The sequence below is a fragment of the Meles meles genome, chromosome 10 (assembly GCF_922984935.1).
Source record: "Meles meles chromosome 10, mMelMel3.1 paternal haplotype, whole genome shotgun sequence".
In the NCBI taxonomy this organism is placed as follows: domain Eukaryota; kingdom Metazoa; phylum Chordata; class Mammalia; order Carnivora; family Mustelidae; genus Meles; species Meles meles.
This window is the reverse complement of record NC_060075.1, coordinates 60,901,068-60,920,070: the sequence shown is the minus strand read 5'-3', so window position 1 is coordinate 60,920,070 and position 19,003 is coordinate 60,901,068. Positions and strand designations below refer to the sequence as shown.

Genomic DNA, 19,003 nt, shown 5'->3' with positions numbered 1-19,003 from the left:
TACAAAAGCAAAGATTTACTTTAGCTTTTACCATTTTATCTCCCTACCTATAATACTATTTGGCATCAACAAAACACTCAATAAATACTTGCTAAATTAATGAATGAATATGTTAAGCATAGCAGCTGGTATGGTATATGTGCTCTCTCTATATGAGCTACTATTATTACATTCAATAATGATAATATATTGGGCATGTTAAGACAGCATGGGGACTTCAAGTTGCAGGCTTATAGGTTTGGGATGCAAACCTATAGATGGATGATGAACTGAATATAAATTAACATGACAATGAAGTCAACTAAATAAACAAGATCCCACTGGGAAGAATGTTAAGAGTGAAAAGCTTTGACATATGAGGGTTGAGCAAAGGGATTCACCAGCATGGAGCAGGATGAAGTCATGAAAACCAGGAAAGATAAAGGGCAGGTATCCAGAGAAACAGAAGAAATCCGAGGAGAGCGTGGCATAATGGCAGTCAGTGAAAGGGAGGCATTCATGAAGGACGAAGTCATCAACAGTGCCAAATATTATAGAGTAGGTAGTACCAAGGAAATGATAAAAGAGCAAATGTTGAGATGCAAGTCATGATTAAAACTGTAGGAAGATTTAATGATTGCAAATAAATCTTCAGAATCAATAGGATCTAAAAAAAAAAAACCAATGTGAGGGTTCTGTTAAGATTGTTAGAATACAAGAATATCCACGTAACGCATGTTCTTTACCTTTGATTCTCTCAAAGAAAGAAAAGATAGAGTAATAAAAAGAAAGCAGCTTATGCTTGACTTTATGTGACCAGAGGTTGACATAAGTGGACGAAGGAAGTAGTCTCCTGGTTCAATGAACTGAGTAGGGTTTTACATAGGCAGCTAGATGTTACGATGACATGATGAATTTCTTTCTAGGGTTAAAATCTGAGATCAAGGCTGCATCAAAAGTAGTAAAATTACTATAACTTTAAAAAGAATATAAATATCTAAAAATGGTACAAGTCCTTTCTCTTTAAGACAATGCTATGAAAAAATAAAATAACACCCAAATTCATCTAAAATGTATTTTTATGTGGCATTCATTATTTTTAATTAATCTTATTTACTACAGGATGTCTAATGAATCTCATATGAAGAAAGGAAACTGAGAATTAGTTATTGCTATCCTCAGCAATGTGGGGGTATTTTCTTTTGCTCTACATTTGTAGCTTGAGAAAATGAAGAGTTTTAAATAATTTTTAAATAAAGACATTTAAAATACAACCAGTATTTTACAGATAATTACAAAATGAATCATAAGTGGGTGCAAATTGAGTAATTTGATTAATTTCTAGGTTGACCTTTAGAAAAGTATTTGTCTAACATTTCTTAGTTGTTGTATTTTTATTATATCAAGCTAAAGTTCCAGCCACTTAATTTCCATGTCATTTTTAAAAATGCGAACTGCATTATGGATATAAAATAGTTTGTTTTGTAAAATAAGCGTTTCACTTTAGAAACAATTTGGATTTTGAAATATAATGTGAATATTATCTTTGACCACCTACTTCTCTTTCTATTGAGGTTTGACTCTTCTCTGGGTTGCCTCAGTTATGCATTTCCCACCTACATATTTATTTAATTAAGTCTTTTGCAAGTGGTTAAATTAATTGTTCACCAATAAAAAATAAAATACACCTAATGACAGTGCATAACTTTCTTCAGCATATGTGTCCCCATTCTAGGTAGCCTCTGACCTAGATAAGAGGACTCAACATTGCAGATATATAATGTGCATCTCCAGCAAAATTGCCCATAAGAATAACTTCATTATTCTGGGAAGCTAGATCTATAAAACATGTAAGATGTAGAAGTGTTCCGCCTATACAATTTCTGGTAAGTACAGCATGACTAAGTGATGAAGCCTGAGTCAGCTTCAGTTAGAGCACACCTTACGAAAACGTTTACTGTGCCACGAAGAAAAAAGGAAATATAGTGGGCAAAGGTGTCTACTTGGCAGTAATGGGGTATTTTTGATCTATAGAGCACTGCCTTGATCAATGGAAAAAAAGCAGCCCTGGAAGCATTTAATGGTATAGCATACCAGTTCTTCACAGAAACCCCAAGTTAGAGCAGAATGATGAGAAGGAAAAACTCACCAGGACTACTGGACAGATTGTTGTGGGTGGTAAAATATGGTCCTTCAAAGGTCCGCAGTCACATTCAGGTTTGAGATGAGAAGCACATTTATTATGCAGCTAGGAAGGAGAAAGAAGACACTATCATTTGGCATGACAACAGCAAATATGGAGCAGATATTTCAACTGAGATACAGCAAATGCATTAAAAATACATCAAAAGGATTCCAAGAACAATTAAGAGGATCAAAAAGGGAATGAGGTTATGTTTGCCCTTATATATCTACCTTAAATCCTCCATTCATCAACTTCTGTGACCCAGCCTATATATTTTCGAATTCTGAGAAATGTTCATATTCAAAATACTTTAGGTTTTATACCAATAAATGCCTGATTTCCTTGACAAATGCAAATTATTGTCTCTTCCTTTGCTTTTCTGTTAGCATAATTCTGAAACCACTGTGCGCCGTGGATGCTTTTTTTTTTTTTTTTTTTTTTTTTGACCCTCCTGTTTTCTCAAAGTCATTCCAAAGTGCACAGCTCAGTATGGGGCATAATTGATCCCATCATTAGTTTTAACTTTGTAATTCAATATGTAAATGTAACCAGAGATTCATCTCAGTAGGAGCAGGATATAAATATAAGAAGATGATTATGATTATAAAAATTTATCTTTATATTGTATTTATCAGCTCTACATTAAGTTAGGGTATAATCACATAACGTGTTTTTTTACTTTTTAACATGTATGAACCTAAACTGGTGTTTTTATCCACCTTGGTCACAAGTTTAAATTAAGGTGTTATAACATAGTGCATTAAATAGTGATTTTTAAAATTGAGGTGGTAGTTTTTATGGGAATCATACAAATTTGCTAAAGGCATCTAGGGATTTCTCGCTCTCACTCCATATTAATTTAATATAAAATTATTAAAACATAAAATTTATTATAAAATATTACTACTTTAGAACAATTATACATGTTAATAAAGTAACGTGTTTTGTTCAAAACAAAAACAGAGCGACATCATTTTTCAGTTTTGAACCAAAGTCACTCCATTTAAGTCATGGCTACATTAATTTTCAAAACAAGCTTACCTTAGTAAGCAGTTAATTAGCAATCAAACATAAACCCCCAAAGAGTGTTGATTTACTGTTGGTGATAGAACTCCACTGAAGCGGTATTCTGTTGCCCTTCAATCTAAAACATCTGTCATACTAACTCCTTGCCCTGAGTTAAGGCTACTTGGGCAATGATTCCTACACATTAGGCCCCATTACATGAAATGAAAGAACCTCTCCATATACATCCGTAGTTAGCAGCTTCTTCTCAGTGACATGTAAACTCCTTCTAAGACAATGGTTTAGTCTTCTTACCAAGCGCTGCTGATCTACGTCAAGAGGCAAGAGATGTTAAAGACAGAGGTTCACACCACATGTACAAAAGAACTAAAAAAATGGATGTTTTGATCTGGCAAATGAAAATTTGGTGGTGAAATGTATTATTAATTTATTGGACTTAATCAATTTCCTTAGAATAAATCATGGCTCTGGAATTTGAGATTTGGACATAATGGACAATGGATTCCTCAAAAGGTATGTTGAGGTCCTCACTCTTGGTACCTGTGAATGTGAATTTATTTGGAAATAAGATCTCTGTAGATGTATTCAGGTTCAGCTGAAATTTTACAGGCTAAAGAGGAGCCCAGGTCCAATGACTGGTGTCCTCATAAGAAGAGAAAAATCTGGACCTACAGGGACAGAGATGGAGGGAAGAGGCCATGTGGCAACAGAGGAAAAGATCTGGTGATGCAACCACAAGCCAAGGAAGAGCAAGGAGGGCAGGCTCCCAGCAGCCTAAGAAGCCACAAGGAAGCATTCTCCCAGACACCCCTCAGATGGACTATGACCCTGCTGACCTTGATTTCGAATTCCTGGCCTCCAGTACTAAAAGAGAATAAAGCTCTGTTTAAAGCTACTCATTGTGGCATTTTGTGATGGCAGTCCTGGGAAGCTTACATCTCAATCACTATAAAAAAATGAACCAAAACCAGAGACAAACGATGAGTCGTAAGGCTCTTCTATACCAGGGTGTCACAGCAAAAAAGGCTTTTTTTGATCCTGTATGACCTCTTTAAATCTGAGAATGCAGAATCTAAGAAGCCTCTAATTTGCAGAGACAAGATCTGCAATAAAAATCCCTGGTGTATGGAATGAGAAAGGTCTGAATTTTTTCCTCTTCCCTGGAGTTTGTACAGCCTCACATGTGACTCTGAAGGACAGAGGGCGGGGGCCCTCTGAGTGCCCGCACCGACCACGGATATGCTATCTGAGGGCCTCAGTCTCCTCCATGCCTCCATTCCATGTGTTTGCAACAATCTGCAACTAATATGGCAAAGGATAACTATCCTTTCTGTATATTTATTTGAGGCCTACCAGATGTAAGAAGAGATGGCAAACATAAAATGAACTTAATGACAGTTTTCTCTCTTTTTCCTTTTTTTAAAAGACCATTTTCCAGCCAAAAAGAAAAAAAAAAAAACAAAAACTAATGACTTTAATAGAATCACACTTTAGCTGAACAGTGTATGTATATGGGGGCAACTCTTCATATTTCGGTATGGGGATTTCAGAATATAAGCGTCAAATAAAACTATCATGCACCTTTTTAGTTTTCCTGTCTTGTTGTCTATATCCCTGAGCTTTGTCCAGGCAGTTTCTAGAAGAAAGTCGGTAGTCATATGATCATCAGTAAAACAAGAACATGCAGTGCAAAAAAAAAAAATCTCCTGCCCCAAAAGTCTGTATTAACTAGTAATGTGCACTGATACCTTACTTTTTTTTTTTTTTTTTTTTTTTTTAAAAGACTGGGAACTGAGAGCTGCTCAATGTACTTGGGTGGCCATCAACACCACCATGACATTGCATGAAACCCAAAGTGTCAAAACGGAGGACACCATATGGGAACTGCTGATCATTCTCATCATTTCAAAAGCTAGAAGACAAATTTGTATAGCAGTTCTAGTTTATTCACCATATTGCTGAGAGACACACTTGAAGACAAAGTACAAAATGTGAAAGCCAAAAAAAGTAACTTATAGTTCTCAGTACTATTTATGAAGATTAAGAATGAACATCATTTGGGGAGCCTAGGTAGTCCAGTCAGTTAAGGGACCCACTTTTGGTTTTTGCTCAGGTCATAATCTCAGGGTCATGGGATGAGGCAGGGCCCTGGTTGGAAACCCCAGCTTGGAGACCCCCACCCCTAGCTTGGAGCCTGCTTCAGGCTCCCTGTTCAGAATAGAGACTGCTGGAGATTCTCTCTCCCTCTTCCTCCCACCCACCTCCCCTGCTCATGCACTCTCTCTCCCTCGCTCTCAGATAAAGGAAGAGAGAAAGAAAGAAAGAAAGAAAGAAAGAAAGAAAGAAAGAAAGAAACCCTTTAAAAAAAAAGTGAGGATCATTTTTTGCTGTGAACCCTAAACTGCTCTAAAAATAAAAAGTCCATTAAAAAAAGGCAAATATCAAAAAATACAAGCCATATAATAGATTTTAATTTTTTTAAAAGATTTTATTTATTTACTTGAGAGAGAGAGTGAGAGAGAGAGCGTGAGAGGAAAGAGGGTCAGAGGGAGAAGCCGACTCCCTATAGAGCAGGAAGCCCAATGCAGGACTCAATTCTGGGACTCCAGAATGGTGACCTGAGCTGAAGGCAGTCGCTTAACCAACTGAGCCACCCAGGCGCCCCCATATGACAGATTTTAAAAGCTCCTTCCCTCTCCCAATCCAAAATCTTAGGTTACTGGCAATGCTTTATTTCTTGATCAGATTCTTTTTTTTTTTTTTAAGATTTTTTATTTCTTTATTTGACAGAGAGAGATCACAAATAGGCAGAGAGAGAGGGGGAAGCAGGCTCCTCGCCAAGCAGAGAGCCTGACCCGGGGCTCAATTTTAGGATCCCAAGATCACGACCTGAGCCGAAGGCAGAGGCCCAACCACTGAGCCACCCAGGCGCCCCTCTTGATCAGATTCTTATTTCGTGAGTTGTTCATTTATGCAAAATTCATTCAGTTCTACCCTTCGGATATTTATATTCTTCTGCATGTATGTTATTTTTCAATATAATTTAAAAAAGGAAAAAGGTGAACATAATCAGCAATAAAAACAATTTGCTTAAACTTGTCACCATGACATTTTACAGACAAGCGTATAAGAAAAAGACACAGCTGAGTCCTTTTCAGTGTCAGTAAGATGCTGAAGATTGAAAATTGTCTTAAAGATAACCCAGATCCCAAATCAGCAGAAGTGAAAATACAAAAATCCTTATCAAGAATATAAATAAACTAGAGCACAGATGAATTCTGCCTCTTCAATAAAATGGCCAGTGGAGCCCCAGAGATAAGAAATTGTTACCTTCAATAACATGGAGGACATTAGGAGAAGGAGAGGAAAAGTGAACTGGGGAAAATTGGAGAGGAAGATGAACCATGAGAGACTGTGGACTCTGATAAACAAACAGAGGGTTTTGGAGGGGAGGGGCTTGTGGGGATGGGTGAGCCTGGTGGTGGGTATTAAGGAAGGCATGGATTGCATGGAGCACGGGGTGTGATGCATAAACAATGAATCTTGGAACACTTAAAAAATAAAATTAAATTAGCAAAACAAAAAGAAATTGTTGCCTTCTTTTAAGTGTTTTTATTTTGGTTCCTGGGTGTCTTTGCATTTTTTTAAGAGTAAGGCACAGAAATCCTTAAGTCATTTTATTTTTATATGTACAGAAATTTTTTTTTTTAAGATTTTATTTATTTATTTGACAGAGATCACAAGCAGGCAGAGAGGCAGGTGGCGGGGGGCAGGGAGCAGGCTCCCTGTGGAGCAGAGAGCCGGATGCTGGGCTCGATCCCAGAACCCTGGGATTATGAGCTGAGGCGAAGGCAGAGGCTTAACCCACTGAGCCACCCAGGTGCCCCCAGAAATTCTCTTCTGTATTAACTGAATCAGTCCTATATCTAGGAAATTCATAAAATGCCAGCTTTTCCTGGAAATGAATGAAACACTTGGAAATAATTTCAGAGTTTATGACAATTTCCAATGGCACCTAATTTACAGCCAGATCTGTGTTTATTGGGAAAATCTGTCTCAAGTTAGGAAGAAAAAGAATATATGTGAAAGTATGTATGCGTTTGAATGTGTGTATATGCACGTGTGTGTATTTACAGGGTGGAGTTGTGGAAAGAGTTGGGGTACTATATTGAGAAGAAAGCACTAGAATCTAACAAGTCAAGGGGGGAAAAATAGAAAATAAATTTCCATATGTATTTGTAGGAAAATAAGACACAGACGTCATTCTTCTAAAGAAAAACTAAGTGCCCTGATTTAAAGGAACATTGTTGGTTTATACATTCTTTTGTTTCTAACATTTTGCAAATTCAGGATCCTGCTTTAATGCAGATATTTGCTAAAGCATAAATCTTCTCATTGGAAAGGCACTGGAACCACTACTACTCGTAGCCTAATATTTTAATAAAGGAGTAGCCCCACATGATACCGAAAGTAAATAAATCATAGCCATGTAGGCTTTCTTTTGTCAAGTTCAAATGAAATGTATCACCCTCCTATCTCGCTGAGTCCCACCTCCCTGGGGACATTTTACTACAACCAGGAGCAAATTACAACTTGTTTTTAAAAGACTGTCAAGGAAATACACTCTCAGCAGAACTGAACTCAGATTCACAGTGGGATCTTAGAACAGAGAATGTAAGCAAGTGAAGGAAGAGAGAACCAATGAAGATATTTAGCCTGGCTGACTGAATTATAAAACACAAGAAAATGGTTGCATAAATGCTAGAAGATAGTTCACAGTCTTCTTAGGAGTTTTCTGTGTTTATTTTTTAAGTGGTTAGATTTGCAACAGGAGATAAAACTCAGTTTCTTAAGACCTTAATTTTATATCTTCAAGATGGCAAATCAGTATCATTTCAAGAAGCCACCAATTGCTGACTAAAAAGTGGGTGTTAAAATGAGTTCTTATCTTTAGTATTTGTGTAAACCTACTTGTATACCTGATGCAGACTGAGGTATTATAGGATGACCTTCCAAAAAAAACAGAATTTAAAGATGTGTATTTAAAATTCCATATCTAGGGGCACATGGGTGGCTCAGTGTGTTAAGCCTCTGCCTTCGGCTCAGGTCATGATCTCAGGGTCCTGGGATCAAGCCCCACATCGGGCTCTCTGCTCAGCGGGGAGCCTGCTTCTCCCTCTCTCTGCCTGCCTCTCCGCCTACTTGTGATCTCTCTCTCTGTCAAATAAATAAAATCTTTAAAAAAAAAATTCCATATCGAACATTAAGAAGATGAGTACATTCATCATTAAAGTGAACTTACCAAGGACCTCCCCTAAGCTCCCTTCTCTGTCAAGCATTTTCAGTGATTAAAAAAAATGTATATTTTTGACCAGGAGCTTGATCACATTGTAATCTAAAAGTGTGCACAACATTAATATGCAGACGTGAAACCTCTGGAAACATTTAGTCTTTTCTTCTGGTATGGAGTAACTGTACAGAAAGTATTCCACAAAAGAGAACGATTAGTGTCAAGGGCAATTTCAAGGCAGATATGGACCTTATTTTGGTTTTGCAGGTGTAGTTAGAATTGAAGGTGGATACACTCAAGGGAATAGAGTCAGCAAAGTAACAGGCAAGCGGGAAGCGTGGCCTTCCCAAGGGACTGCCCACAGTTCTCCAGAGCTACAGCAGGGGCTGTGTGTAGAAAGGAATAACATATACGTCATGTGCTTAGGCTCGGGTCTGATATTTGAGGAACTGAAAACCAGGTCGGGTAGGAGGAAGTGAGGGCTGCATTTATTATCACAGAACTATTATAGGGTGCTGAAGGTGGCATATGATAACAAACTAGTATTTTCAGAAGATGATTCTGGAGGTGGTTTGCAGCCTGCATTATAGGAAAAGTACCTTCTGTTAGGGAGCTAAGCCAAGAGAGTCTGACTCTAATCTAGTTAAGAGGTGCTAAGAGTTTGCACTTGGGCTGTGAATGATGGCTACAAAAACTCAAATCTGAGAGCGATATTTTAAGGAGAAAATGTCAAGGCTCAGTGATAGGTTGATATATGAGAGAAAGGTGAAAGACAAGAATAAAAGAAATTGACTTCTAACTTTATTTCCAATGACTGCAAGCATGATGATACCATGTCTGATAGAAAATAGAGAGCTGGAATACTTGCTTTTTATGAATATAAATAAATCAGCTTAGTCTAGGGTTTAGTGAGATTCAGGACCACATGGTTCTGGATGATTTTAGAATGTGAAGATGCTATTCTATTCTGACTCAGACTGCGCAACTAGATCCTTCCAGAGGTGAAAGAGAAAGGGCATGAGTAATATTCTTGGAGTGCCCTCTGTGAGCCAGGAGTTGGGATTTTGTGCCCCTAGGGTATTTTACTCAGTTTTCACTATGATAATAATTGTCAATTACTGAGTACTTCTTATGTGTGAGGTCTTGCTCTAAACACACTTACACAGATTTTTTTTAAACACATTTAATTCTTACAACAATCCTGTATGATAGGTATTGTTAACTCCATTTTACAAATTAGGAAACTGCCCCAAGCTTCTTACATACCTGGTCCAAGATTATATAACTACTATCTTAATTGTTGGACAGCGAACTTGTTAAGAATCTGGTCAGTCTAACTTAGAAGACTCCACTCATTTCCAAAAATAATACATAAAAGAAAGCAATAGCCTTGGAGAAACTCATGAAATGAAGCCAAGTTTCATTCTCTTTGTTTCTCTTTGCAATCTGTTTCCTAAAGACTCCATTCAGATAGGTCTTCCTAAAGCTTAGCATTGTGATGCCAGAGCCGATCTCTTTCACAACTTCTGCTAGGTATTTTCTAAATTATAGTACTTTCTGGGAAGCATGTGGACATAAAAAAGTATATGTAGTTTAAAGGCAATCAGTAATAGTAGGAAAACACTGGGGTTGAGAACAGATCAATCTTATACTAAAATCATCATATAATGGTTCAAGAAGAAAGTATACATTACACCAAATATATAAATATTCTGAGGTAAATATATTTTGTTTAACTACATATGAAATCATTAAATTAATAAATATGTCCTTAAAAGTGCTTACAGTTAAAAATTCAAAAGTGAGGGGCGCCTGGGTGGCTCAGTGGTTAAGCCTCTACCTTCGGCTCAGGTCATGATCTCAGGGTCCTGGGATCAAGTCCCGAATCAGGCTCTCTGCTCCACAGAGAGCCTGCTTCCTCCTCTCTCTCTCTCTCTCTCTGCCTGACTCTCTGCCTACTTGGATCTCTCTCTGTCAAATACATAAATAAAATCTTAAAAAAAAAAAAATCCGAAAGTGCATAGAGAATGAACTTACTTTGGAGAGGGTTACATATTCCTCCGGATACATGAGAACTTTAAGAAAAAATTATGCAAGTCTTGTTTCATGAACCCAATACCCATAGGACCTCTAGAGATCATGGTTTGCAAAAAATAAGGCTGAGGCCCACCAGAAGGCTCTGCAGAGCTTAGTAAGTTGGCAGCCATTTTTTTTTTAAACTCTTCCTTAAACCCCTCAGTGCTCCCTTGTTTCCTAAACAGAACCAAAGGATTTAGAGACATTTATGGTTTATATTGTGCTCTGCTATAGTGACAGAATCATCTTCATTTACACATTGATCTTAAGAATAAGATGTCAGGGGCACATTTTCTGAATTGATTTGGGCATAAAATCCTGAGATTTTTTTTTTTTTTAAAGATTTTATTTATTTATTTGACAGATAGAGATCACAAGTAGGGAGAGGCAGGCAGAGAGAAAGAGAGGAGGAAGCAGGCTCCCTGCCAAGCAGAGAGCTCGACGCGGGGCTCGATCCCAGGACGCTGGGATCATGACCTGAGCGAAAGGCAGAGGCTTTAACCCACTGAGCCACCCAGGCGCCCCAAAATCCTGAGATTTTTAAAAGTATAATTTATTCAGAGGCAACAACCTATTTCCTACAAAAAGGAGGACAAATTTCTTTCCTTTTAAAAAGACTTTATTTATTTATTTACTTAAGAAAGACTGGGGGGTGGGGTGGGTAGAACGAACGGGAAAAGCAGACTTCCTGCTTAGTGAGGAGCCCAACGTGGGGCTTGATCCCATGAGGCTGACATCATGACCTAAACCAAAACCAAGAGCTGGATGCTTAACCGACTGAGGCACTCAGTTGCCCCAGGAAGGCCCAATTTCTTACAGGGTTGAGGCCAAGATTAATATCAAATATAAATGTACAGCTGGGGGTACCTGGGTAGCTCAGTGGGTTAAGCCTCTGCCTTTGGCTCAGGTCATGATCCCAGGGTCCCGGGATCAAGGCCCACATCAGGCTCTCCGCTCAGCAGGGAGCCTGCTTTCCCTTCTCTCTCTCTGCCTACTTGTGATCTCTGTCTGTCAAATAAATAAACAAAATCTTTTTTAAAAAAATGCACAACTGGTAAGTAGTCGAGGTAGCAATGTAGATTTATGGAATCACAGGTAAAAGGGACATTAAAACATACTAAAGAAAACTAGGAAAACAAAATGGAATATAAAACAAGAAAAGAATTTCAAGATTCCTTGAATGTCAGTAACAGACTACTAGCAGTGATAACTTCAAGGAGAGTCATTTCTATAGAATGGAAAAGACAGAAGATATACCTCATGGATATTAAAAAAAAACAAAAACAAAGAAAGAGATCAGTCAAATAAAGAAAATTCTAGAAACTCACAAGCCTTTGTATTGGAAGCTCACAAGCCTCATGCATATTTTTAGAGTATTCAAAATGTGTACATATTTAAAACACATTAATTTTTTAAGAAATAAAAAAAGAAAAGCAAAATAATAAACTTAAGATATTACATTTGAAATTTATGAAGAATGGGGAAAAAACTTGAAGTACAAGGGAGAAATAAATTCCGATATTCACTAAATTCAGCTTATGTTAAAGTAAAGACAGAACTAAGGAAAGAAGCACTATATGGGGAAATTAGGGAAACAGGCTTCTACAATACTGAAGCAAAAACTACATATTTTTATAGATACTCAGCAAAAAACAAAACAAAAAACCTAATATCATGTGTATAAATTTTCTAAAAAAAATCATATAGTTGTGGTCTTCTTAAAACTGAGGACTCAACATGTTTAAGTAATCCATATGTGTAATTTAAATCATTGTTAGACATTTTATTATAATAACAAAACACTTCAAAAAAATAAAACTCTTCCATAATTGAGGAAATTTCAAATGTAAATGTAATTTAACTGAGTAATAGCTGAAAATGATTGAAGAAAATGTGTTCATTTAAAAAGAGTATATAATCGTATTTTTGAAATGCAAGTCACAGTTCGTTTCTCTCATTATCCTGTGTGTATGCATATGTGCGTTTAAGAAAAATTGTAAATGGTTTGTGGGGTGTGGGGTTGAAGGGCACTACAGAAAAATTTACTTAACTGAGACACTGCTCCCTACTGTTTTAATCCCACAAAAGCAAGAACAATTTTTCCTATAACAAGAGGGCTCATACACTAGCTGGAAAAACAAAACAAAATTAACGTGTGTGTGGGAGAGGGGAAATAATCCCTTAAATATTTCTGTACTATATTATAAAAATGACATTCTAATTAATTTCCAGAAATTAAACACAAAACTCTAGCAATTACCATCTATTTAAACCAGGCATTGATAATTACACAAAACAGGAAGAGTCTTAAAATTTCCCAGAAAAAGACCAATTTACCTCTTCTTTCTCAATTATCAATATCATTATAATGACTAGAGTTTACATCTATAAACATTATATGTAAATACCATATGTAAAATTTTATACCTCAAATTATGATACAAGTGAAGGAGCAAGGCAACAACATGTTGAGAAGAAGGGCAAAATAAGTTCTTAAAAGGATCAAGAACTAAAATATGCACCCACTTGCATGTCTGCCTAGCCATGTGGTCAACGACAATTTGCTATGTTTTTCTTGGTCTTAATGTCTTCACTATGTAATTAAGTCTTTGGATCACATTATTCACCTTTCTACCCTTTGCAAGCCCATTCTGTTATTAAAATAAATTTACAACATGTGAGATAGAAATTTCTTCTAAAACAGCATTAGGGATGGAGGGAGAGCTAAATTCTACTCAGACTATGTCCCGCACATGTCACCCACCCCTAGCCATGACATCTCATCAACATCCTGGTACCTCCCAGAGCTCCTTGGAGCATTGGTGGAATCTGCATAATGGTATAGTCTTTAAGGTTGTCAGTAGCTCTAAAATTCTGGATTCTATGAGGACAAATCTGACTTCGACCTTTATCCCGGTGGGAGATAGGTGACTTTATGCCCACTTAGTCTAAAATTCAGGATGACTGCCTGGGATAAAACTCTTGGAGGGTATGGGATATGCAGTCTCCACTATGAGTGAATGCTAGAGATTTGTTTTCTCCAGTGTTACTCACTGTGATCTGACACCAAACACAATGCAGTCCTGTCAGGCCCTGGTAACATTTAACCGTTTTGTGGCACTTATCACACTTGGTTGGGCAGTTACCTTCAACCCAGTAATGATGCATGACCTAGAACAGAACAAGAGCACCATGATAAGAAGAGCCATCTATACACACCACCCCAAGCAGGTGAGCAGAGCTGCACACTTACATCAGTGTTCTTCTTGGACTTCACGTAAGTCTTGATGCAAGAAGGAGGTGCTCTAGCCACACAGCGCTCATGGACTGTGTACTTACAAACTGAAAAGAAACATGTACACACATTCAGAGCTAATCCTGGTGCTGATTGCAATTTTATAGGGAAAGAATGACATTAACAGAACCTCATTTCATATCCACTGCTCCCTAATCAATCCAATCAGCGACATCAAGAAAAAGTCTAAGTTGACTGTTTTTACCATGGAATACAAAAGGCCAATTAGTACAGGAAATATTATGCATGTGAAAAACCAAGACTCCTCTATCATGGCATAGCAGGAAATGCTTAATTAAATCAGGCCTCACTCAAATTTTTCACAATAATTCCCAGATGACAGAAATATTAAAGACAAATTGATGACTGCCAAATGGCTTGGTGTCATTTGCTAGAAGGAAGAGATCTATATTTTACAAAGTATAGGCATGAGAGCAGCTGGAGGGCATGGAAATAAAAGCCCACGAGTTTATGCTATTTTCTCTATTGATTTATCTAAACCTTAAATGGCTGATTAGTCCATTTCCAGAGAGTAGATTTCATCATACATGCCAGGCCTTCAGTCTAAGTTTATCCCTCATTTGCCATCATGGTACTGTTCCTCCAAAAGGAACAACCTTTTCTAAAAATATATAAATATACAACAAGAACTAAAGAAAAAATAACCATATATTCCTCTCAATAAAACAAAAACAAACCCTTATATAGAATTAGAATGAAAAATACTAAATCCACATAATATTTGCATAGTAAAACTGTTCCAAAATATCTACATTTATGATTTCCTTTGGTGACACTGAGAAAGAAGCCAGACTTTTTCTTCTTTTCCATATTGGTGATAATGTTGAGGATTGTATTTGCCACAATGGTTAGTTACAATTTGTGAACAAAATTCTCACTCTCTATATGACATCACTCACATTATTTGTGTTATCATTCTGTTTCATATGCTCCTGCAAGTAGAATCTACCATGAAAAATCCTTTACCTTAAAAATAACAAAACTTTAAAAACATATCACTTCCTTTGTACATAAAGAACATTCTAGCATAACTAGCCTTTCAAATGTGGCCACCAGAAACTGCCCTCTGAAGTGACAAACTGCAATTTCATATAACTTTATTAATATCACTTAAATGTGTTCATTAATATCACTAAAACATGGTTTTAATGTCAAAGAATACATCTCAGAGGAAGTCAATTCTCAGATATCCTACCAAAGAAGCTGCTATCTAAAAATAGTATTAGAAAACCATATATTGTATGGAGGCCAAGTAAGAAATTAGACTTAAATGCACAAAAATGGGCTGTGAAACTTGATGGTTTCAGTAACTCCATACATAGCAGAAAAGAAAATGGATGGACAAATCACTGGACCAAGAGAATGTCATACTTTAGTGAGGAGGACACATTGTCCCCTGTTTTAACAGGGGCATTAGAGAATGTAATATTTCTCAGGTATAAATATTATTTAAAAATACTTAGGTGACTTTTATAAATTAATTGCTACATATTCCACCAGAAAATTCTAGTGGGCAGTACTCACTCAACAGAATACAATGAAAAATGCAAAGATAAATGTACTGAAGTGGAAATAATGGCCACAATTCATGAGATGGCAATCTTTGGGTTCCAATTTCCACTAACCATATAGGAAGGTTTTCCTCAAGACAGCATTAAAAATCAAGTGCCTGAGGTATAAGATTGGTTTGTATTCTTAATTTAAGTGCAAATTAATAATCAATTAATTCAACTGTTTCTTTAAAGACCTAAAAAACTGGCTCTGCAAATTAATAATCAATTAATTCAACTGTTTCTTTAAAGACCTAAAAAACTGGCTCACTATAGGAAGACAATGTGAATAAAGTGGCTAACTTGAAAATTAAAGGACAAATATGAGTAAGATACAAATATGAGAAACCAGTGGGTATTCTCATAATTATCCTGGAAAAAATGGGAATCATATGTAAGTCAAACTACAATGGAAAGAAAATGGCTGATGAATTGGAAAATGTCCTTAGCTCTTTTTCAAGGGGAGAGTTTCCTAAAACTGAAGAAATTTAAAGCTAGAGTGACCTAAACATTTAGGAACGTGCTGCAGGGTAACATAAATCCAAGGTACAGGAAGGGTCAGAGTGATTTCTTAGGTCTCCATCTACAAATAGGATTATTCCACGAAAACAACCTTTTGTCGTTGGAGGTGATGACATCCAGGCAAAGCAAATGTACTCACAGGAACAGCAGAGGCCCTGCTTCCCCACACCGATCAGCATGTTCAGGCAAAGATTGCAGTAGGCAGGTTTATTAAAGTGCTTGAGTCGCCACACATGCTGTCCGTCATCCTTCACGTTCTGCACAGGACGTAAGAGAAACAGATTTCACTTAATGAAATAAACAGTGGAATATGCAAGTGCCAATAAAACTCAGAGCTGGACTGAGGCATTTGAAGACAATCTGTTATTTCATCCCTGCCTTTCTCCAAGATCGCCATAGAGTCTAGAAAAACACATGTGCTCTAGTGGAATGAGATCCTGCTAACAAATCTCGGATACTATAGCAACGCACACATTCTTGTCTAATGTCAACAGTCCAACAGCATGTCCCAAACCATCATAATGACCTGCCAAACTGAGCACTCCCTAATAACGAGGACATGTCTTGCCTCGCCTCTGAATATTTTATCCCTAACACAATTCCAGAAACAAATGAATGGATAAAGAAAGAGAAAACACTCTTCAGTGGAAGAGCCTGACAAATAAAAACTCGGAAAGAATGTTAACCCTTGCTTAGTAGTAGGAATGTGCAAATTTCATGATGGTGGGGTCTTAGGAGGCAGAGGGATGGAACAGAATGGGATGGGAAAGATCAGTACTTCAAGGTAAGTTATTGGTAATATTTTAAGACTTCAATTGGGGATTATTTATAGCTTATAATTTACATTAGTATATTTTTGTATGTCACAAATAGCAAATTTTAAAAGGTAAACTTTTTTAAGGACCTAGTCATACTATCATGTTTGTTGTTCCTCTTTTGTAAAATAGGAATGATTTTAATCTCATAGAAAGGTGCTAAAATATTAAAACTACATTACTGTTTTTATAACAGTTACTATAGTTATTTGCTGCAATAAAACCTTAGGTTTAAGTTAATTCACATTTTAGCATAACAACTATAATTATGATTTAACTTTCTAAGTAAAACTATATAATTTATAATAACTACTTCTCTAATAGATATTTAATTATACCTGTATTGTTCAGATTGAAGTAAAATGAAATAATATGATGCTCATGAGTCTCTTGAATACCTTAAAAGAAGGTCAAGATACTAAATGAAGTTATTATATATCATTACTTTTGTTAGTATCATTTTCTGCATTCACATGTAGTCCTTGTACACCATTCAACCATTTATATCAAACTCAGATTCATTTTAGACATCACTCATTCTATAGAAACCATTATAGGACATGATTTTTCATATTGGCCCAGCTGTCTATTTTTCAAAATACATTCACCTAATTAAACTTTTTGATCACCTACTATGTGCTGGGACATTAACACAATTTCTGTAGTAGTGGCACAGCATACACATGTCCAGATCATTTAATTTCTCTTGATACTAACATAATAATAATGCATCCTGGTCACTTTTTCCTATTTCTAGTCAAGAAATAAACCACCAAATTTGAAATCCTTGATTAAATCCATAGTAACTAATTCTCACATTAGAACCAGAAATGTCAAATTTGCATCATAATATGAAACATTAATGAAAACGCTTCCTGGGAGATAATTCTCCATGGGTGTCTTGAATTTCTGCACATTTTAAGGAGAAGAACTGTCCTTCTTTCCAAACTATCTTTTCAAAGATATCTGAAAAACAAATAGCCTTGAACAATAGAGATATAGCTCCCTCCAGGGTAGAGGGCAGGTTTACTTACTGTCCAGTATAATAAAAATAATCTCTCCCTTCTAGGAAAAGGTTAAGCAGGTTTGTTTACTGCACATTATAAAAGATTTAGTTTCCCCAGGCCAAGGGTTCCAAGGTCTGATGCTGTGCACAGTGATTTCTTCGGCCACATTCCATCACTGTGAGACTCTACAGGCCCAGAGAACTGGCTCAGGCATGTAGCTCCTATTGCTTGCTTTGCTGTAAATAAAGAAGTCCTTTGTTTCTGACCCAGGGGTCTCATGTCCTCCACCAGTATTCATGAAATGTTAGCAAGCTAACTTGTTAACTTACAAGTAGGGTAACTCTCAGACCCTTCATAGTTCTTGACAATGCTCAGATTCTTTTGTGGTTTTTTTTGGACAAAGGCCTAACAAGCTCTCAACAAAAGCAGTTATGTAGAAACACTGGTGTTTCAATTTCCTTCCACAACTTAAGAAATAGGCTTCATAGTAATTTCTGAATCCAGTGCTGTTTTGTTTGCACCATAGGATTTCTAATATCTTTATTATATGAATGGAACATTTTATATATTCCTTTAGCATTGCTGTATTTTTCCAACTGTCAATATTTTAAAAGTTCTATTCCCTCAAATAAGAATAAAACATCCTGAGTGAAAAGTTTAAATAATGGAGCTGTTAATTTAATATATAAAGATAGGTAGATAAAAAGATAGATAGGTATAATATAGAAATATAGATAAAGTTAGCTTAAACTAAGATTCTGAAGTGAAAAGAGGAAAGGGAAAAAACCCTAATTTTCATATGTATTGCTGTTCTCAAAATCCTTGTCATTTTGTTTTTAAATGAGTGTCCATTACATGTGAACAAGCCTCATCCTTTTGAAGAGCACATATGGACGAAGTTAGCTGGCATTTTCCTTATCAAAAAATAAACAAGTCTGAACGTGGGTGTTCTGTCAATCAGAACGCTTAGCCATGTTACAGGCTGCAACTGATGTACAAATCCATTACCCAGACATAAAAGACTTTACCAAAAAACAAATTAAATAGCTTTATAGCTCTTAACCGGATACATTGCCAAAATATGCAAAGGATGAAATATGTATGTGACTCCAAGAGAAGAAATTGAAACCAGGAGCCAGCTACTTCTCAGCAGTGCAAATTATACTCCAGCGCTCTGTATTTTCATGTCTTGTCTCGTTTGTCTTATTTAGATGGTAAACTTCGTGGGGACTGGGAG

At 36.5% G+C, this 19,003-nt stretch overlaps 1 protein-coding gene across 3 annotated transcripts in view; it reads right to left on the bottom strand.

Moving 5' to 3' along the window:
* DGKB (diacylglycerol kinase beta) overlaps positions 1–19,003 on the bottom strand; it is a 684,789-nt gene that overhangs the window by 461,637 nt on the left and 204,149 nt on the right. For all 3 annotated transcript variants that reach the window (XM_046021573.1, XM_046021575.1, XM_046021574.1), the window contains 4 exons: positions 16,084–16,201; positions 13,810–13,898; positions 13,611–13,727; positions 2,129–2,227 (listed from right to left, as the gene is read on the bottom strand). In XM_046021573.1, coding sequence (XP_045877529.1) covers positions 2,129–2,227; positions 13,611–13,727; positions 13,810–13,898; positions 16,084–16,201 — 423 coding nt within the window. The remainder of the gene's footprint in view (positions 1–2,128; positions 2,228–13,610; positions 13,728–13,809; positions 13,899–16,083; positions 16,202–19,003) is intronic.